General features: G+C 52.4%; 1 protein-coding gene across 5 annotated transcripts in view; it reads right to left on the reverse strand.

Moving 5' to 3' along the window:
- PTPRU (protein tyrosine phosphatase receptor type U) overlaps window positions 1–22,281 on the reverse strand; it is a 79,878-nt gene that overhangs the window by 23,342 nt on the left and 34,255 nt on the right. For 3 of the 5 annotated variants that reach the window (XM_047084095.1, XM_047084092.1, XM_047084094.1), the window contains exons 9-15: window positions 18,560–18,669; window positions 18,038–18,239; window positions 17,585–17,687; window positions 14,914–15,187; window positions 14,190–14,226; window positions 13,335–13,473; window positions 6,062–6,219 (exon numbers count right to left, since the gene is read on the reverse strand). In XM_047084095.1, the coding sequence (XP_046940051.1) occupies window positions 6,062–6,219; window positions 13,335–13,473; window positions 14,190–14,226; window positions 14,914–15,187; window positions 17,585–17,687; window positions 18,038–18,239; window positions 18,560–18,669 (1,023 nt within the window). Of the gene's footprint in view, window positions 1–6,061; window positions 6,220–9,151; window positions 9,182–13,334; window positions 13,474–14,189; window positions 14,227–14,913; window positions 15,188–17,584; window positions 17,688–18,037; window positions 18,240–18,559; window positions 18,670–22,281 lie in introns of all 5 variants that reach the window. The other 2 variants (XM_047084091.1, XM_047084093.1) reach the window with 1 other exon arrangement.

The following is a 22,281-nucleotide window of genomic DNA, read 5'->3' on the forward strand; positions in this document are numbered from 1 at the left end:
CTCACCGTCAGCCACGTCTCGTCCAGCCCCAGCCCAAACTCTGACCACCGCTGCCCGAAGGTACATCTTTTCAAAACTCTGGCGGCACTAATCGTTCCCACTGTGTCCACATGGCAATGAGCCTGGGCCCGACTTCCCTAGGCCACGTCTCCCCAGCTGTCAGCGAGCTGGTTGGGGGGCAGAGCCCACGCACCCTGCCTCTCTGGATCTCTCAACAAGATTCAGCAGCAAGGCATGTGCCCACACCGCCCCCACCTCCCACTCTCCCCGATGCCCACTTGAGTTTCCCACCCATTCACACCTCTCCCTGGTTTCCTCACATGTTCACCTCCACGCATCTGCACATGCTGTTCCCTCACCCTATGCCCTTCCTTTCCTATCTCTGCTGTCCAAATCCTGCCTGTGCCTCGGGGCCTAGCACGAGACAGTGGAAACAGCTCTTTGCAACTCAGAAAGACCTGCATTTAAATCTTGGCTCTGGAGGCACCTGGGTGGCTCAGTCAGTTGAGCATCTGACTCTTGGTTTCGGCTCGGGTCATGATCTCGTGGTTCATGGGTTTGAGCCCCGCATCAGACTCTGCCCTGACAGCATGAAGCCTGCTCACTCTCTCTTTGCCCCTCCCCAGCACGTGCTCTCTCTGTCTCAAAAATGAATAAACATTAAAAAATAAATAAATTTTAAACATAATAATAATAAATAAATCCTGGCTCTGCCACTTTCTGGCTGTTTGACAAGTGAAGTCCCCTCTCTGAGCGTCTCTGTTTCCTCATTTGTAAGATGAGTCATAATAGCTACCGTGCAGGGCTGGGGTGAAAATTTAATGAGGGAGATCACAAAGAGAACTTGAAAAATAAGTGCATGTCAGTGAATTTGAAGACTTAAATGAAATGGACAAATTCCTGGACAAATAAGACTTACTACAAGTGGCTTGGAAAAAAATAGAAAGTTTCAACAGTCCTTTGCTCCTTTAAACAGAATTAAAAGTTTAAAATTTTTCCATAAAGGGGGCACCTGGGTGGCTCAGTCAGTTAAGTGTCCAACTCTTGATTTGGGCTCAGGTCATGATCTCACAATTCATGAGATCAAGCCTCACATCAGGCTCTGCACTTGGTATGGAACCTGCTTGGGATTCTCTCCCCCTCTCCCCGTCCCTCTTGCACACATGCATGGTCTCTCAATAAATAAACTAAATATTTCTGTAAAGAAAACAACAGAAAAGGATTGTGTTATAGATGAATTCCACCAAGCTTTCGAGGTGCCAATTATTCCAGTCTTTCATAACAAGGAAAAAAGAGAAGAGACCTCAGTGCATTTTACAAGACAAACAGAATCTTGATACCAAAAACCAGACAAGGATAGCACAAAAAATAAAAATCACGGGCCAATCCCACTCTGGAATACAGCTTTGAAATCTTGAACGATATTATAACTATACTGAATCCAACAAGGCGTAAAAAATGCAATGCATCATGACCAAGCTGAATTTATCCCAGGCATGGAAAGTTGTTTTAACTTTATAAAATCAAAAAATACCACACACCTCATTAACAAAATAAAAAAATATACAGGGGCGCCTGGGTGGCGCAGTCGGTTAAGCGTCCGACTTCAGCCAGGTCACGATCTCGCGGTCTGTGAGTTCGAGCCCCGCGTCAGGCTCTGGGCTGATGGCTCAGAGCCTGGAGCCTGTTTCCGATTCTGTGTCTCCTTCTCTCTCTGCCCCTCCCCCGTTCATGCTCTGTCTCTCTCTGTCCCAAAAATAAATAAACGTTAAAAAAAAAAAATATACATAGGACAGTAAGTACAGAAAAAGCATTTGGTAAGTTTAATGCCCATTTAAATAAAACCTGCTAGCATTTTGTTAATCTGATAAAACATTTCTACCAAAAACTGTAGCAAACTTCATTCTCAGTGTTTTGTGTTAGAAGCATTCCTTTTGAAATCAGGAAAACAAGACAAGGATTCGTGCTATAACCACTTCCATTCGACACGGTGCTGGAGGCCCCAGCCAGTGCCACACAGAAAGACAAGGGGAAAAAAAAAAAGGAGAAATGAAACAAGGAACAGAACTGGCAGTATTTACAGATCCTTTGAACATACTCAGAAAACCCAAAAGATTCTATAGATAAATGAGAATTAATAAATAAGGTTATCAGGGAGTATGGATATAAGATCAACATATACACATAAAAAATCAACTATATTTCTCTATAGGAGCAACTATTAGAAATGTAATATTTTAAAAGTGTACCATTTGTGCTGAGGAAGACTGGACATCCACATGCAAAAGAATGAAGTTGGATCCCTACCTCACACCAGATACAAAAATCAACTCAAAATGAATCAAAGACCTCAATGTAAGAGGTAAAACTATAAAACTCTTAGAAGAAAACACGGGGGGGGGGGCGCCTGGGTGGCTCAGTCAGTTAAGCGGCCGACTTCGGCTCAGGTCATGATCTCGCGGTCTGTGAGTTCGAGCCCCTCGTCGGGCTCTGTGCTGACAGCTCAGAGCCTGGAGCCTGTTTCAGATTCTGTGTCTCCCTCTCTCTCTGGCCCTCCCCCATTCATGCTCTGTCTCTCTCTGTCTCAAAAATAAATAAAATGTAAAAAAAAAAAAATTAAAAAAAAAAAAAAGAAGAAAACACAGGGTTGGGGTGCCTGGGTGGCTCAGTCGGTGAAGCACCTGACTTCAGCTCAGGTCATGATCTCATGACTCATGAGTTCAAGCCCTGAATCAGGCTCTCTGCTGTCAGCATGGAGCCCGCTGAGGTTCCTGTCTCCCTCTCTCTCTGCCCCTCCCCAGCTTGTGCTTTCTGTCTCAAAAATAAACAAAAATATTAAAAAAAATTTTTTTAAATAAAGAAGAAAGTACGGGCAAAAGCTTCATAACACTGGATTTGGCAATAATTTCTTGGCTATGACACCAAAAGCACAGGCAACAAGAAACAAAAAATAGGCAAATTGGACCTCATGAAAATTTTTAAAAATTTGTGCCTTCAAAGACACAATCCACAGAGTAAAAAGGCAAGCCACAGGATAGGAGAAAACATTTGCAAATCATATATCTGATAAGGGCTTAAAATCTAACATACAGAGAGAACTCCTAAAACTCTAGGACCAAAAAAACCAAACAACCCAATTCAAAAATGGGCAAAGTTGCCTGAATAGATATTTCCCCAAAGAAGATACGCAAATGGCACATGCCCAACATGACACGGTGCATCATTAGGCAACTGCAGATCAGAACTACAATGACATAAGACCTCACACCCACTAGAATGGCTGCTGGCAAGAAAAACACAGAAAATAACAAGTGTTACAAGGATGTGGAGAAACTGGAGCCCTCATACACTACGGATGCCGTGGAATATTACTCAACCCTAAAAAGGGGGAAATTCTGAAAGATGCTAGAAGATGAAAGAAGCTTGAAAAACAAGCTAAGTGACACAGACCAGGCATAAAAAGACAGATGCCGTGTGACTCCACATCTATGAGATAATTAGAGCAAATTCACAGAAACACCAAATAGAACGGGGGTTGCCAGGGACTGGGAAGAGGCAGGAATGGGCAGTTAATGCTTCATGGGAACAGAGTTTCAGTTTTATGAGACGAACAGAGCTGTAGTGTTGGGTGATTGTGATGGTTCCCAACATTATGAATGTATTTAATATCAGCAAACTGCACACTGGAGAATGGTCAAGGTGGTAAATTCTATGTTATGTGGATTTTGCCACACACACCCACACAATGTACCATTTGCAATGGGAAATCAAAAATATAAGGGATCAGGGGTGCCTGGGTGGCTCAGTCAGCCGAGCGTCCAACCTCGGCTCAGGTCATGATCTCGTGGCTCCTGAGTTTGACCCCGACATCGGGCTTGCTGTTGTCAGTGAGGGGCCCACTGCAGATCCTCTGTCCCCCCCTATCTCTGGCCCTCCCTGGCTTGCACTCTCTCTCAAAAAAAAAAAAAACACCAAAACTAAATAAATAAAATGTAGCCCTTAAAAAAAAAAAGAAAAAGAAAATCCTTAATTCATATCACACACAAAAATTAATCACAGAGGGGTAAAGATTTAAATGTTCAGCACAAAATATAAAAAGGGGCTTAGAAAAAAATATTGTATGACCCTGCGAGGGAGGAACTCTTGAAGAAAACACAAAAAGTCGAAATCAGAAAGGGAAAGACTGATGAACTTGACTAAGTTAAAATAAAAACTTGTTCCTCCACAGACACTATAAATAACCTGAGAAGATGAGCCGCAAATTGGGAGAAGGTATTTGCAATTCATAAGTGAAAAGTGATTATCATCCTAAATATGTAAAGAACTCCTAAAAACCACTAAGAAAGCAACAGAAAACCTAATAGAAAATTAGGTAAAAGGCATGAACAGGCATTTCATAGAAGAAGAAAGCTGAATGGCCAATAATGATTTGAAAATATGCTCAACCTCATTAGTAATCAGAGAAATGCAAATTGAGACTACAGAGAATTCCCATTTTATACAAACCAGTTTGGCAAAAGTGAAGAAGCCTGGCAAACTCTGAGCTCGCCGGAGAGCAGCAGAATTTCTCACTCGCTGCTGCCGGGCGTGAGCACGGGCAAAGCCACTCCGGGACACAAGTCGGCAGTGCCTTCTAGAGAGCAGCAAGCACACGCTCTGTGAGCCGGCTTCTCGAATCTCCTGCGCAGGTGCATCTGGAGACCCATTTAAGCACATTCAGAGCAGCCTCGTTTGTAATAACAAGAAGACGGGAAGCAAATCAGATGTGGCTGCATGGCAGAATGGAGAGTGAATTGCGATACGTTCATACAATGGAAAACTATACATCAGAGAAAATCAAAGAAATGACAGCGAAATATCCACCTGGGTAGACATTAGAAACACAATGTTGAGTCGAAACACAGTGTGATTGCATTTTTTATAAAGCTCAGAAACAAGCAGTTACACAATGCACTGTTTTGGGGATGCGTGCCCACATGGAAAAACTGCTCCCCAAAAGGTAAGGAAATTATAAACACAGATTTCAGGGGGACGTTTATGTCTAAGAGGGATGTAGGGCATATACTCAGGGAGGGACACCCAGACGATGTTCTTTTTTTATTATTATTATTTGCTTTAACGTTTACTTATTTTTGCAAGAGAGACAGAGTGCAAGCCAGCGAGGGGCAGAGAGAGAGGGAGACACGGAATCTGAAGCAGGCTCCAGGCTCTGAGCTGGCAGCACAGAGCCCGATGCAGGGCTCGAACCCACGAACCGTGAGATTATGACCGGAGCCGAAGTCGGATGCTTCACAGACAGAGCCCCCCGGGCGTCCCCCAGATGATGTTCTAATACACCAGTGTGGTTCACCAGTGTTTGTGGTATTTTATCACTGCATGACTTTCACAAACATTGCGTATTTTCATTGGTACAAATCAACACTAACTAGAAGAAACAGACGTGTGAGGAGATGATTTATGACAAGCTCCTAGCACGTGTGGCTAATTCACCCTATTCTTCCTGCAAGCCGGGCACAGCACTAAATGATGTACACATAATAGCTAACTTAGTCTTCCAACAGATCTACCAGCAGAGATGATCTTTAGCTCCACTCTGTACATGAGGAAGCAGACATCCAGAGAGATTAAGTGACTTTCCCTGGATCACCCAGCTAGGGGGTGTGAGATGCAAATGCAGGTCTGTCGGACTCCAGAGCAATCCTTCTTAGCCACTGGTCCCCTGTCTGTCGCACAGCAGGTGCTCAATGGCCGTGAGACTGCTCTGGTCCCCTCTGATCACACTGAGCCCCCAGAGCACTTCCCCCAATCAACATGTGACCTCGCATTCCTTCCAGATGAGCCTGTGTCTAAGTCCTCCATCTTCCTAAAGCTCTCCCAGGGCAAAAGCAATACCTGTGCCTTCTCTGCTTTGCCAGCACCTGCACTGGTACCCCACAGGAGAACAACAGATGCTTCAGTTTGGGTTCAAGGTGTTACAGAACTCATCAGAGGGGCCCAGTCCTACTAGTTCAAGTGTGGAGCCCAGAGCCACGAGGAAGGGGCGGGAAGGCCAGGCACTCACCCCGGGGGCTGTAGCCGTGGGCGTCCATGAAGGAGAGGCCCAGTCGCTCATCCTCCTGCAAGGTGCTCTGGTCCGTGAAGCTCCGGTCCACGGCACTCATCATGTGGGTCTTCTCCTGGCGGTAATTGACGGTGGCTTTGGTCATGTTCACGGGCTTTCTGCAGAGAGGGGTTGACAAGAGACAGGGGTGCTGAGCTGGACAGAACGACACCCAGAGATGGATGGGGAGGCCCGACAGTCAGGGGGCCTTGAGGCCAGGAGTCATTCTAGAAGCATCTCTGAATACTGAGAGGGCTCCGTCTCTATCCTTTGCTCACCATACCCAGAGAGCTGTTACCTCCAAAAAAAGGGACCGAGCAGAGTCCTCATCTTGGGGACCACTGTTGAGGACAAGGAATGAAGCAGCAGTGGCCTCGGGCTGGGACCTGGCTCCTGTCACTGGCCTCAAGGGCTCAGGATATGGGAAGAATAGTCACCCTGGGACTATTCTGGTGTCACAGCTGTCATGCCATCCAAGCTAGGAAGATGGCTTCCCCAGCTCCAACCCCAGCATGCCCCAGAGCCACCCTCGTCTCCCCATCCTCACCAAACATGTGCCCTAAGAACTTTTTTGCCTACGAAGGGGATGGTGCTCCTCCTTCACGGCAGAGTCTGGCCACTGCTCAGCCAATGCTCAGGAGTCTTCCTCTGGGCATGGGATGAACTCCAACTGGCTTCTTCCTATCCCCCACCAACCCCTGAGTGGCCCCACCGTGGGCCACATTAGACTTGTAAAGACATTAGGCTGTAAAGAGATTCCTGTCACTGGCAAGCAGTCCATCCAGCCACCGGAAGCAGCGGAGGGAGAAGGCAAGAGGCCCCAGTCCCCCCCGAGAGGCCTTGTGAAGAGGGCCCTAGACAAAGGACCTGCCCAGGCCTCTAGCCCAGCCTTACAGATGAGGATGGCCGTCTGTGACTCTAGAGGACTTGGAGGAAAGTGGGAAGAAGAACAGGGGCCACAGACCCATGACCGAGGGGCTGAGCAAAAGGGAAAGAGGAAATGACTTGGGACCGTTGTTGAGACTGGAAGAGTCAGGGGCCCAATCACAGGAAGGGCTAAAGACAAGAGAGCCATTTATACTGCAGGGACCTGCAGCACGCAGGATGTGGGGTAGACCTAAGGAAGGACTTCCAGGTTAACAGGGCTCAGGACCCCTGACCATCAGTGGAGATGAAGAGGCCAATAAAGGGATCTTCCCAAACAGGTAAATTCTGATCCTAGCTCAAGAGCTGTCTGGGGCAGGGAAGACAGGGTGATTCCTGGATGCCCCAACCACAAAGCTCTGGGCATCACCCTCACTTTGGCCCAGAGCACAGCCAAGGACCCCTCTGTGGACAGATGAAAAGCCTCTGGGACTGTGACCTTGATCACTGGCATAAAAGAGAAGTTGAAAAAGAAGGGGGAGCGGGCGGGGGGGAGTGGGCAAGGGAATCAGAAGAATAAGAGAAGGAAAAGAGGGAAGAGGAGAGAGAGTAAAGGGACAATGACAAGGAGAGAGAGGGAGGGACAGGCAGACGCCAGCAAACCACAGGGAGGGCAGACAGAGGGCCATGGCCAGAGGACAGCCGGTCACGCTAGAAGGCAGTCTCCGTGGTGTACCACAGGGCTCTGTCCCCCGCCCAGGCTTCTTGGTTCACTGGGAAGAACTACAGCCACCAACCGAGCAGATCCACAGAGGACAGAAGCCGGAGGGACACGGACACTGCCGGCCTCCAGCTGAACTCAGGGCGAGATTCGTGCAGCAGATGGGACGTAATACGGACACTTGGAAAAGTTCTGCATTTCTGTTCGAACATTAACTGCACAAGTAGAGGGGGAGGGAGACCTGTCTTGTCAGCGATTCCTGTAAAAGCCCGGCTGGAGGCTCCCCCTGACTTGCCCGGGGAAGGGGGGCTTGGTGGCTGGAAAAGCTGGTGTGACACTGGAGAACGTCCATGCAGGTGGAGGGTTCAGGGAGGAGGAGGTGAGAGCCCACCATCCTCTGGGCTGTCCTGGGGCCTCCTGAGCTGCTTTGTAAGGAGGGAGAACAAGCACAGGTGCAGGGAACGTTCCGGAAGGCTGGCAGAGTAGGAGAAGACAGAGGCAGAAAACAGTAGCATCAGGAGGCCGATGGGGCCTGGGTGGTAACCCCAGCTCTGGCTCTTCCTGGGACCTCTGACAAGTCCCTTGACCTCTCTGAGCCTCGGTCCCCGCATCAGTAACACGGGAGTGATCACGGTGCTGCTTCTCTCAGTGGCTGTGAGGATCCTGTGTACAGACAGGGCCCAGAGGAAGCGCCCAGAAACGGTGGGTCTGAAGAGCCTGGGGCTACCTGGCTGGAGAACGAGCTCGTGGTGACCCGACAGCTGTGTGCACTGTGGGGGACAGCTGCCAGGGTGGGCACACACACGTGCACGGCTGTGGACCTGCGTGAGGATCTGCATAAGGACCTCCACACAAGGAGGAGGAGGAGGAGGAGGAGGGGGGAGGAGGGGGAGGAGGGGGGAGGGGAGGTGGGGGGAAGGGAGGAGGAGGGGGAGGGGAGGAAGAGGAGGGGAGGGGGAAGGGGAGGAGGGAGAGGAGGGGGAGGAGGAAGGGGGAAGAAGAGGGGGAGGAGGAGGAGGGAGAAGGGGAGAAGGGGGAGGAGGGGGAGCAGTGGGAGGAGGGGAGGAGAAAGAGGAGGAGGGGGAGGAGGGGGAGCAGTGGGAGGAGGGGAGGAGAAGGGGGAGGAAGAGGAGGAGGAGGAAGAAGGGGAGGAGAGGGAAGAATGGGAGGAGGGGGAGGAGGAGGAGGAGGAGGGGGAGCAGTGGGAGGAGGGGAGGAGAAAGAGGAGGAGGGGGAGGAGGGGGAGGAGGGGGAGGAGGGGGAGGAGGGGGAGGAGGGGGAGGAGAAGGGGGAGGAAGAGGAGGAGGAGGAAGAAGGGGAGGAGAGGGAAGAATGGGAGGAGGGGGAGGGGGTGGAGGAGGAGGAGGAGGGACGAGGAGGGGGAGGGGGAGGAGGAGGGGGAGGAGGAGGGGGAGGGGGAGGAGGAGGAAGACGCGGGGCCCAGGGGGCGGGGCGGAACTACTTACGGGTAGTAGGAGTAGGCATAGTGGTCCCTCCTGGCAGCGTGCAAAGAGAACAGCACAGTTGGGCCCGTGGTCCTGCCACAAGGTGGGCGGCACCCGGCCAGCAGGGAGGGGCCTGGTGCTCTCTGTGCCGAGGGGGGCGCTGGCCAGGGACCGGGCAGGTCAGAAGGACCTCCCTTGTCCCAAGGCCTGGCTGGGCTCGGTCGCTGAAAACCGAGACCCCAGACCCTTCCAGAACCTTCCCCGAGCCTGCTGCTGGAGTGAGGGGGAGGTGGGGAAAGGGCCTCAGGAAGCAGAGCTGTCACACACAGTCACACACACACAGACACAGAGAGAAATACACGCACGTGCACGCTCGCACGTAAACAGACGCGCTCACGTGGATACACACGTGTTCACGCATACACACAGACACAAGCACTGACACACTCGTGCACTCACACAGACACACAGGTAGACATACTCGTGCACACGTACTCACACACGCACCACGACACGCACTCACAGGACACACAGACACAGTCACACACACACTCACGCACAGATGCGTTCCCTCTGACGCACAGACACGCCCTCACATGCTCACAGGTGACTGGCTCTCCCCTGCAGCCCCACCCCTCGGTCCCAGTGCCACTCACACCTGCAGGCCCCTCTGCCTACACCTGTGCCTGGGAGCGGTGGCTGGGGGAGGGGGAGGCGTGGAGGGCTCCAGCCGGACTCCGGGGCAAAGGGGAGGCCGGCCCTCCCTCACCCAGACTGCCCCTGAGCGTGGGGTCCATCGAAGGAGCCAGGCCACCCCCTCTGGGCACCCGAAGCATCGCTTGGGTCTGTCCCACTTCGCTGGCGGGGAAGACAAGTCCCAGAGGGTCACGGTCCGCCCCTGCCCAGAGAGAGGGTCACGGGCAGAGTGCCGATGCCGGTCCCGGGACCCTGACCCCCCAGAGCCAGCTCCCTCCTGAGGCCTCATCCAGGCACATCCGGGGGTTTTCCATTCACCTGCCCCCACACCACCCGGCCATCAGGGACCCCAATGAACGGCCTTGCACAAGGGAATCCTGCAGACTGGGGGGAAGAGAAGGAGAATAGTGTGGAAGGCTGAGGCCCAGCGAGGGCAAGAGAGTGGCTGAAGGTCACACAGCACGTCTCCTGTCATCCATCCCAGGAGCTAGGGGAGGGTCCAGGCCCCGTGGCAGGTCACAGGGGCCCCCAAAAGGGTGGGGAATGGGTGAAGAAACGGCGTTCCTCTGTCCTCAGCTGAAATGTCAATGACTTTTCAAGGACCTTCCCCAAAGACCCCCGTAATCACCAACTCTATTATGTCACCTTTACCCTCTCTCCATCCCCCACCCGGGCACACTGTTCTTTTCACAATTGACATTTGTGCTTTTTCTAGTTTAACGCCAGACTCCACACTAGCTGCAAAGCACAGGAGGGCAGCCTCCTTATCTCTTTTGCCCACTGCTGGGTCCCGGGACCCAGGACAGTGCCCAGGATATTACAACCCTCCAATAAATGTTTCTTTGAATCGGGTACTCAATAAAGAGAGAAATTAAATAAAACAACTCCATGTCTATGAGCACCCGTATCCTCCTCGAAACGAGTGAGGTTAATAATGACCACCCCCCCACACCCAGGGGCCACTGTCAGCCTCACCCTTCCCTGCCTCTCTCCACCTGCTGACTTGGGAGCTAGGGGTTCAAGAGGACCCCATCCCACTGGACCAGACCCTGGGGATGCACAGCCAACAAGACAAATTTCTCTGCCCTCATGGGGCTCTCAGCCCAGCAGGGAAGAAAAATAAACAAGGCACTACAAGTAAGTAAAAGTGCAGGGAGAAGAAAGTACTGGAAAAGAGAAGGATGGGATTCTGGAAACAGAAGAAGGCATGTGACCCCGCCTGGTGAGTTCCCCAAGCGCGGATGCATCCAGGCTCACTATCCACCGAGGCAGGGCAGGATGGGGAACCCGACCTCCCCCTCGCTGCCCCCAGCCCCCACTGTCTCCCAGAACCACCCCTGCTCCAGGCCGCCTCCTTCCTCCCATGACGATGAGCAGGGGGGGTTGCAACTGGGTGTCAGCCCTCCCTCAGCAACCTCCTACCCAGTCCATTACATTTAATGTGAACACCTCCATCCCTGCCAGACCTGCTCTGGCCCCTGACACCCCGCAAGGCAGACTGGGGGGAGCCCTGAGGAGCAAAGTGCACCCTGAAGGCAAGGGTAGGATTTGGGAGGATGCAGCGAGGTGCTATAGAAGTGGGCCAAATGGAAGGAAGGAAGGAAGGGAATCTGGGGGGATCCTAGGGGGTTCTGGGGTAGCCTGGAAAGGTTTATGGAATAGCAGGTGTATGAAGTGCGGGGTTTCCCAGTGAGGCCCCAGCAGCGTCTCTGACCGATCCTCTCCTGGGTGACACCCCGCTCTCCTCGAGTGTAGATTTCTAAGGCCTCAAATACTATCTGCAAGCCCCCCAAATCTGATCACTCCCTTACAGCCTTCTCCAGGGCTCCAGACCCAGAACTGACTTCCAGATCCCCCACAGGGGAGGACAGGAACTTGCTAATTCTGGACACCAACCGTGCGCAAGCCATGGTGAGGCCCTTCGCGTCCACGGCCATAAGGAGCACGGGCTTTGCAGTCAGGACTGGGTTCAGACCAGGCCCCGCCACCTACCAGCCGAGTGACAAGGTCAAGTTGCTCGATTACAGTTCCCTCATCTGTGAAAAAGGGCTTTGACCTGCTTCATGGGTCAGGATCCAAGAAGGAAATGTTCTCTGATGTATCCTGAGCACCAGAACGGTGCCTGGCACACAGTAGGTGCTCAGTAGCTAACGGATGGTATATGTAAAGGCCTTGGCACACAGTAATAGTCATCAAACGATGGTTTAAAATATTTTGCCTCAAGTAGCTGTGTAGGGACTAGGGAAGGGAGGAATGAGCTTAATGCCCTGGACAGGCCAACCCCACCTAGCTGGCACACCCTACCTCCAGACTCTCTGGAACTCTCTCTCTGCTGCCGCCTGCCTCAGGCAAGGGAGCCCTGGCCAGTTCTCCTTCATCCCCCCCAATCCTACATGTCAGCTCCCGGCAGCCCTGAGATCCAGCATGAGCCCAGCAGCAGCTGTGAGGAGCCCAGGTGGGCAGAGAGTGGAGCGGGCTCTGCCTCTGGCGCCCCGTGTGACCTTGGACAGGTCCATGCCTCCTTGGGGCCTCAGTATCTCCAGCCTTCAATTGAGGTGGTTGGACCACAGCGTCCTGGGGCTGTCTGGTGGGGAATGAAGTGGGGGGATGGGGTGGGGGGGACCAGAGTGGTCTCTGGAGCCTCCAGCCCAGCTCCAACCAGAGGCTCAGCCTTCGTCTGCTCCACGTACTGGCTGTTTATTTGGCGTTTTGAAGACAGGTTCTGTCGCTTTAAAAAGATTTAAAAACCACTAGACTAGATGTCCTTGAACTACCAGGCAGCTCTCGCTTTCTGGGCTCTGAGCCTCTACAATTCTAACTTTTGAGATTCTTCGAATCCCCAATCCGGGATTTCTGAAACTCTGAATTTCTAAGTTCCGGTTTCTCAGATGTGCCAGGATCCATGGTGCCCACTGCAAAAGGCACTAGGAAAGGCATCCCTTGGAAACACGCCGGACCTTGGAGGCCTGGGGGATGGGAGGGGCAGGCTCGGGGTCCAGGAAGACTCCACAAGAATCAACAGTACCAGGGTCCGGGGCGAGCTGAGCCCAAGGGAGGGTGGGGCCCAGGAAGAACCATGGCTCAGTGTTCTTGGTTTGAAGGGGAGTGAGCACCCCCCACCCGCCACCACTGCTCAGGGTCAACACCACGACCCCAAGTTGGTCTGCAGGAGGCCAGAGATTCAAAGTCGGGTGACCTCCACACCCTCCCCGCGGGAACAGCCCAGCAGGCACAGCAGGGCGGCGCCCACTTCCAGCACCGCTCCTTGGCAGCTGGTGCGGAGCACCCTTCCCTAGATAGCGGCACCCGGCACCAGCCAGACCTGGGCTCCAGCCAAGCCGCTACAGGGCAGCTTCATTTGCAGAGGCTCTGGCTTCCCGTTGCCTGGCTCGGGCCCGTCCTCAGGCCTGATGCCCAGGCTGGCGGCCTTCCACGCTCACCAGGCGGCTGCCCTCCCGGGCCCCGGCCACCGCTCCTCTCTGCCCACCAGTCACCGCTCCTCACTCACCCCTTACGGATGATGATAATGATGGCCCCCAGGAGAAGGATGAGCACGGCAAGTCCCCCCGCACAGATGCCCAGGATGAGCCCCATCTCCTCCGATCTCTGGGACACCTCCAGGGGTCGCTTGCTTTCCTTGCAGGCAGCTGGGGAGAATAAAGCAGACCAAGGGTCAGAGGGGAGATAGGAACCACCTACCCACTGCCGGCAGGGGCCTGAGCCCCAAGGAATAAACGAACACCTGCGCTTCGCCCTCAGCTTACGTCCAGCCTTTCAGTCAGATCTTCCCCCTCACCATCTACACCCGCTGCACCCCTGTGTACCCCATCAGGAAGAGCTCCCCTTTCCTCTCTACTTTCTCAAATCCTGCCTTCAGTGGATGGAGGATGAAGGATGCCTGGGGCCACCCGCTTGCCCCCCAAGAGGCAGTGGGGGGAAAGAATTATGTACCTGGGTGTGTTCAGGGCATCTCAGGACGAAAGCCAACCCCATTCCCTGTCTACACTGCAGGGTCCACCTCCCCTCCACCACAGCAAAGGGGGCAGACACAGAACCTCGAACCAGTGCCCAGTGCCATCACCCCCGTGGCCCAACCATACGGCTCCCCCTCCCTGTTCCAGGCCAAAGCCACTTCTGTGACCATGATCGAGAAGAGGGAGGTTAGCCCCGCTGCCCGGTATGGGAGAAGGAACCCTTCAGGTGGGGCAAATGGGGGCCAGGAAGGGAAAAGCTTCCTGACCCCAGGTCTGACAGACCACCCTCCTCTGCTCCCATAGCCCTGGGTGATCAGGGCCTAAGTCCCCCAGAGCCCAGAGGAGAGGAACTCGGTGCTGAAGGCCGGAAGGAACCCAGGGGGCCTTACCTTTCCTGGCAATGCGGATGCAATTCAGCCGGGTCTCCTGGAGGCAAAGATGGGGGGTCTCAGCACTGCCGAAGCCTGGACCTGACCCTCCCCATAGGGATCCTTGAGCAGCTTGTCTTGGGCCTGGTCAGGGCTTGTCTGGAGGTGACTGAAACTAAAGACACCCCTCCCGGTAGCAAGGCCCAGGGTGGGGGTGGGGTACCAGGGAAGGGAGGGAATGGCGTGCAAAGAGGGCAATGGCTTAGGAAAGGGGAATGAGTTCAGGGGGAGCAGGGAAAGAAACAGCGTGGAAAGGGGGCGTCCTCAGTAATGAGGGCCAGGAGCCAGTTAGGAGGGGAAGCCTGAGGAGGAGAGAGCCAGGGAGGGAGGAGGCAGGAGAAGGGCAGGGCTTCAGGGAGGAGGTGGCTGGTGGACCTCAAGGTCTGGGGAAAGCAGGACCAGGAGATGGACCCCTCCCGGGAGACAGGAGCTTGAGACAGAGACCAGGGCCTCAGGGACGGGGCGGGGATAGACTGGGGGCTTAGACATAAGAGTCTGGGGGTAAAGTCTCAGGAAGGGAATATGCTCTAAGAGAAGGAGCCTGAGGTCAGAAGGCTCAGGGGAGGGGGGCAGGGTTCCAGAGAGGGAGTGGGGCTGGGGGAGGGTCTCTGGCCTCCGTAGGCGACTATTCCGGGCTCCAAGGGGTCCCCAGCCCGCCCCATCACCACCCCTGTGGGTCCCTCACCCCCTTCAGGTGGCTTGTTGCCTGGAAGTAGATGAGGTAGGCCTTCCTGGGCTCCAGCGGTGGGTTCCAGAAGCCGCGATAGGTCTGGTTGTCACCCACCGTGAAGGGCATGGCTTCTGGCAGACTGCTGGCCGCCAGTTCAGCCCCGAAGTAGTGCACCAGGCCCCGGGCCAGCGCAGCGTCAAAAGTCAAGGGTACTGGAAAGCAGTCCTGGCTGCCCGGCTCCCGTCGCAGCCTCCGCGGCCGCTCCTCCTCCACAATCACCTGGTACACGCTGCACAGGGGAGGGGACAGGGCAGTAGTCCCAGGCACGGGGAGAGCCATCCGGTGCCTAAGGACATGGGCTTTGGGGTCGGGCCCAGCCAGGGACTAATCTTGGCCCTGCCTCTTCTCACTCACTGGGCAACGCACTTAACCTCCCTGGGCCTCAGTTGCCTCCCTCTGTAAGACGAGCGTGATCACAGGGCAGTCCCATGAGCTAAATTACTTTCACTAAGGCAGAAAGAACGCGGGCCCTGCTCCATGGCACCAAGCCCTACAGCCCCACCCTGAGTCCTCGGTGAGTGCTCCAGTGCCACAGGACCTGGGCCACCACCACCCCCCCCCCGGCCGCCAGCCCCCGCAAAGCCTCAGGCTCCACCACCATTACCGATGGCTCCCTTTGGGTCTCCAGAAACAAGAGTCTGACACAGTCCATTTATTCGTTCAGAAAGTATGCTAGGTGGGCCCTTGGGGACCTAGGCTTCCTGCAACTGACCTCCAGTTGGAGAGACAGTCACTGAGCAAGCAAGAAGGCCACACGAATCCCGCATCACGAGTACCCTCCCAACCTGGAGGCAGCCTCGGGTCTGCAACTCTGGGCCTGTCACCTCCAGGTCCTGACAGCCGATTTGTGTTCCCTCGTCTGTATTCCCTCTGATTTGTGTCCCCTGGTCCCGACCGGTGAGTTTCTATTTATTTTTATCAGTTTACTGAATGGCCTTTTGCTGTGAGCTCCTCCAAATCCTCCGTGGAACAAAGCCGAGAGCAAATAAATGAGCGCTGACAAATTTAAATATTTCCCCTCACAGCCTCGGCCACGTCTTGGCGTGTGACACCCATACCGGCAGCTGCACTCTGGGAAGGAGAAATGCCTTTTCCTGGCTCTCCAGCTGTTTCTTTCCAGCTTTGAAGCTGTAAGGGAATCACCCCAGTGCCCTGAGATTTGGGTCACACAGTTTCGTTCTTTGTCACTAGTGCATTGCAAACACAAACCCGGGCCCCTCTCAGCCTCCATTTCCCTGAACCTCCCAGGTCAGGCCTCCCCCGGCCCCACATCCCACCAGGAGGTGATAATAATCAACACTGAACAAAGCATCTTGACTGGGATGATTCCCCGTTGTGCAGACAGGGAAAGGAAGGCTCAGAGAGGTAAAGGGAGAGGCCTAAGGTCACACAGCCCCTATGCCTCTCCCCTCTCACCATGTTCCACTCCCCCCTCCCCACCCCACCTTGTCTCTGTCATCCCTGAGGGACACTGGACAAGCCCGCTCACAGGATCTCTCAAGAACAGCAGGAAAAGAGAAGGTGCTGCTGGGTTTCCCAGCTCCCAGACTCAGCCACACAAGGGCCCCGAGACTCCTAAAAATGCAACATGCCCCTCAAACACCCTGACTTTTTCCTGAGTCTGGGAATCAGCCCAGGACAGGCTCTGCAGGAGCAAATGCAGGGAGGCAGAGCAGGAGAAAGGGGGGAGAGGAGGTGAGGGGGGATTAAGGGCACCTGGGCAACCCACTACCTCCTCAGAGGCTCAGCAGGCCTCTCCCGGTGCACGCTTCTTTGTGGAAGAAGGGGGAGGACTGCAGGGGCAGGGAGGCTCTGTGACTTCAAGAAAAGGCATAGGCTGTGCAGACAGACCTGGGTTCCAAACCCCAGCTCTATCACGTACCAGCTGTGTGACCCGGGGCGGGGGGGGGGGGGGGGCAAGCTACTTAAGGTTGCTGAGCCTGTCTACTGAAGTGTAAAATAAGGGTAACAATACCGACTCCACAGGCCGCCATGAGGACAAAAATGGCGGGTGCGGGTAAAGTGGCAAACACAGCGTCCGGCTGACAGGAAGCACGTGTGCACATCCCACAAACACCCTCACGCTCTCTCACATACACACACTCACACCTCCACACCACACATCACACATACACACTGCGTGTCTTTATCACATACACGTGCCATCTTGTCTCCAGCACCTTCTCTCCAGCAGAGGCAGCCTCAGCTTTCTCAGTGGAGAAGAAACTAAAGACAAGCTCTTAGCCACTCCAGAGCGATGGCCCTATCTTGCTGGCTGCCCTAGCCTTCTAGAATGCCCATCCCTGTGTCTCCTGGGAAAAGCTAGGAAGAAAGAAGGCCCCAAGATGTCTAAAGGAAGGCCTCCAGGAGAGGCCCGGACAGTCACCTCTCCAGGCTGGACACTATCCGAAGATCTCATGACAATCTCCATCAGATACCCATGGGAGTGGCTGTGGGCTTTCCACCTGCCCAGGATCACAGAATGTCCTCCTCTGGACACACTGGGTCCTGAGTGGGAAACTGAGGGAGGATAGCTGAGCTGGCCTATATGGGGGGGCTCTGGGTCAAAGGATGAGCTTCTTCCCTATGGCCCTGACCTCCCACCCCTCCGTCTAGGCTCTCCCACCTGATGGGCGCACCGCGGCCCTGTGCCGGCCTCAGCAGAACGGTGATGGTGTTCTCAGACTCGCCCAGGGGTGATGGCATGTCGGCATAATCAAAGCTGGGAGCTGGGGAAGGAGACACAGATGTAAGCACGGAGACTGGCTGCTAGACCGGGACGGCTGAGTCTCTAGCCTCCTGGACTCCCGTCCTCAGATCTCTTCCCCTTCAGCCTTGTTCCCTCTGGCCTGAGATTCCCTGAATTCTGACCCCTGAACTCAGCCCTCAGGTTCCAGTCTCCTCACCCCTCTGACTTAATCCTCCCTGACCCCTGAACTCAATTCCTAAATGGTACATTCATCTCAGCGGGGGCCCTCCATAAACACTCCCAGGACACAGCCCCTCCTCCCTCTGCCCACGAAATCCTGGGATTCTGGGTGTCCTCTACAGGGGCCAGGCTGGGGTCGGGCGGGCTCACCTGAGATGTTGGTGGTGATCTCGGTGAGTGCCGCCTGGCCAAAGCCTTTGCCCGTGCGGGCCCGCACAGAGAACAGGTAGGTGGTGCCCGGGTGCAGGTTGGAGAAGACGTGGTAAGTCTCGTTGCGGAGCTTGGAGATAGTACGTCGTGGGCCCGGCACATTCACCGCCGGATCTGATGACTCAATGCTCTGATAGCTGATCTAGAGTCAGGACGGGCAGGTAAGTGGGCACAGGGATGGGGAAGGTCATCACTGGCCCCATAGCCTCCCACCCATCATAGTTCCGGTGAGCTAAGGAGAAGACTGGGCAAAGGGGGACTGTAGATACCCATTAGCCCAGGCCCTGGACACCTTCACCTCTATTCTTTCAGGGTTCCTGTCCCCATAACCCACAGGGCACAGACTTTGACCAGTGGAAGGAACCTCAGTGATCACCTCTGTCCCCTACCCTGCACCTCCCTCTCCAAGCTGTGTGCCCACCTTCCACCAGCGACCTCCACTATAATGAGGTCCAAACTCACCTCATACTGAGTGATGAGGCCATTGGGTTCCTGGGGCTCCTCCCACTTGAGGAAGATCATGTCCTCCAGCGGAGTGAAGGTCAGGGACTCGGCTGCAATCCCACCAGGCACTGTGAGGGAAAGTGGCACAGAGCAGGGGAAAGCCGGCTTTGGAGCAGATACCTGAATTCAAATTCCAGCCTTGCTATTTCTTGGCTGGTATGCTCAGGCATCTCAACTCTGAACCTCAGTTTCCTCATCTGTGAAATGGAGATGAAAATAACCCCTCCCTCACCAGGATTAAGTGATGTGATGTACAGAAAGCCCCAAGGTAAATATCAGGAATTTCACATGGTTCAACCCAGTCCCAAGGACTCAAAGAGGGTAGCTGGCATTCTCATTACTGTGCAGGTGGCATTCAGCAGAGAACATCTGAATGTTCCAATTCTGTTCCAGTTGAATGGTTTTCAGAAAACACAGACCTTCGCCAGAGAAATGGAAACAATTGCATTAGACTGGCAGGATTATGGGTAGAGATGTTTTCTTGTCTAAAAATTTCTGATTACACAAAAACTATGCTCAGTGTACAAAATCAAAATGAGTATAAAGAAATTTAGTGGCACCTACAATTCTGTCACCTGGAGACACCATTTACATTTTAGCACAAACCCTTTCAGGTCTGGATTTGCTTGTTTTTGTTCTAATGGGTCATGTCACCTTAACAGCAGCCACAGGGAATTTCTTCTAGGAAGAGAATGGTCTTTGGGGAGACAAACTGATACACCAGTGTGGGGAAGCAGAAATCCTGAGGCAAGCAGAACTCAATGAACAATCACCGAAGCTAAAATGTTCTGGTTAAAACGAACAGTCAACAAGGCAGTCCATCCACCAAAATGATCAAATGAAAAAGACAATCCCAAGTGTTGGTAAGGATGCAGGCAACTGAAATTTCCACACACTGCATGTAAACTGATACAAGACCTTGGGAAAGCTGTCTGGAGAGATCTACGTATTATGAGCACAGATCCTATAACCTAGCCGTCCTAGACATTAACCAATCAGAAATGTGTGTATCTACACCACTCCTCCCCACACACACACACATACATACACGCATACACAAAAGAATCTGCAAGTATTTTTCTTTACAGCACAATTTAAGTAGGATAAATGAATGTGGTACATTCACATAATGTAGTAAGAAAGAATTCTCTGGAACCCTATACACAACATGGCTGGCTCTCTCAAGCATAAAGTCTAGAGAGAGAAGCCAGTCGTAAAAAGAAAACACACCGTAATGACCTCCACTGATAGAAAGTTCAAACCAAGCAAAAATTAATCTGTTGCATTATAGGTCAAAGTAATGGTTACCCTCAGGAGGCTCTAAGTGGGAAGGTACATAAGGGGAGGGCTTCTGGTGAACTGCTAATGTTATTTCTTTTTAAGTCTATTTCTTTTAGAGAGCACAAGCAGGAGAGGGGCAGAGAGAGAGAGAGAATCCCAAGCACGCTCCACACTGTCAACACAGAGTCCCACGTGGGGCTCGATCTCACAAACTGTGAGATCTGACCTGAGCCAAAATCAAGAGTCGGATGCTTAACTGACTGAGCCACGCAGGTGCCCCTGTTAATGCTATTTCTTGATCCGTGTGTGGGTTATCCTGATGTGTCCAGTCTGTGAGAACTCACTGAGCTTACCTTAGTAAGTACATTTCTTAAAACTATTATACTAATACCTAAGTGAAAAGGAAAAAAATATTAAATAATAGGCAGTTATTGGAGGGAAGGAGGAAAGGGACAGAGAAAGAAGAAATAAAGCCACGCAGTCCAAGTGAGGCCTGGTTGGAAGGGAGTGAAGCAGACACAACAACATACCTCAGGGGGGAGACAGGTCAACAGACTTTAACAACAAAGGAGTCAGATGTTGAACTTGAAGTTAATTGTGAAGGGTAGTAGAATGTGACACCCCAAAATATACCACCTTCGCATAAAGATTATTTTGAGCTGAATCAAGAAGCAGCAAGCAGAGCCAAGAAAAGTTCTCTGCTCTCCCTGTTTGCCTAAAAGCAGGACATAAATATGTAAAGGTGCTCCCATCCCCTCGCTACCAGGAAGGAAAGAGGTTAATCACTGAGACAACCCCAGACCTTTATCAGATCAGAAGAATCTACATGAACTTTACTAAACTTTACTAACTAGCCCTTATCTACCACTGGCTTCCCCAAATATTTGCCTTCACATAATCTGCTGTGCCTGAACTCTCAAAAATCCTTTTCCTCTGTCTTGTCATTTCCCTACAAATTCATTGTTCTTGTGTTAAGACACTACGTAAGCCCAAGCTCTAACCACTCCTTTGCGTAACTCATCAGAGAGTACTCCCATTTGTGTGTGTGTGTGTGTGTGTGTGTGTGTGCACGCGAAATGCACAGGGTAATAAACTCCTATTTGGTTTTCTCTTGTTAATGTCTTTTCTCAGTGTAATTTATGTGGCCCCAACCAATGAACCAAAGACAACTAGAAGGAAGAAGTGAAGTTTTTCCTTCTCTGCATTTGCAATGCTTTAGGGTAAACCCTGCCCCCAGATCTCACTCCCACCCCCAGAAAATCCTCGGCACATCAGCACAGGGCACAGGGCATACACTCTGTCTTAGGTAAGTGGGACTTTGTGGAAATCAAGGAAGGAGCTGAATTTTGTGTCTGGGCCCTTGCAGTACAAAACAGAAAATTCCACATGTAGGGAGTCAAGAAAAATTATCCACAAAGGAGCTTAGGGTACCTAAAGATTTGCAGATATCTGGGGGAAGGCTTTGGACCTGTGCTAGCATACAGCATTGCTGTTAAGAATGAAACTCTAGGGGCGCCTGGGTGGCACAGTCGGTTAAGCGTCCAACTTCAGCCAGGTCACGATCTCACGGTCCGTGAGTTCAAGCCCCGCGTCGGGCTCTGGGCTGATGGCTCAGAGCCTGGAGCCTGCTTCCGATTCTGTGTCTCCCTCTCTCTCTGCCCCTCGCCCGTTCATGCTCTGTCTCTCTCTGTCCCAAAAATAAATAAATGTTGAAAAAAAAATTAAAAAAAAAAAAAAAAGAATGAAACTCTGGAGTGCCTGGGTGGCTCAGTCGGTTAAGCCTCTGACTCTTGATTTCAGCTCAGGTCATGATCTCACAGTTTGTGAGATCAAACGCTGCATAGGCCTCTGTGCTGAGTATGGAGCCTGCTTGAGATTCTCTCTCTCCTTCTGCCCCTCCCCACTCATGTTTGCTCTCTCTCCTTTCTCTTTCTCTCTCTCTTCCTAAAAAATAAAAGAAAAAAGAAAAAAGAATGAAACCTCTTCAGCAGATAGCCAGGTTTGAAATCCAATTTCTGCTACCTATCTTCTAGTTATGCGACCTCACCTGTAAAATCAGGACAGTAAACAGTCATCTACCACCCAGTTGTCATGGGGATTATATGCACTAATAGTATATAAAAAACATTCAAAATAGTGCTTGATGTGTAATAAGTGCTTAATAAGTATTAGTTTGACATAAATAGAACGCTGCACCCAATAATGACAGAATGCACAATTTTTTTCAGGTACACATGAAATATTTATCAAAATTTAACAATATGCTGGGCAATAAAGCAAATATCAAATTTCAAAAGACCAAAATTAGAGTATGTACTCTGACCACAGAGGAATTAAGCTAGAAACCAATCACAGATAATTATGGAAATCTTAAAAATTTAGCAATGTAATTCTAACTC

This window comes from Lynx rufus, unplaced genomic scaffold, assembly GCF_022079265.1.
Source record: "Lynx rufus isolate CCGP_SWC_20201006 ecotype Redwood Valley unplaced genomic scaffold, mLynRuf1.p SCAF_2, whole genome shotgun sequence".
NCBI classification, from domain to species: domain Eukaryota; kingdom Metazoa; phylum Chordata; class Mammalia; order Carnivora; family Felidae; genus Lynx; species Lynx rufus.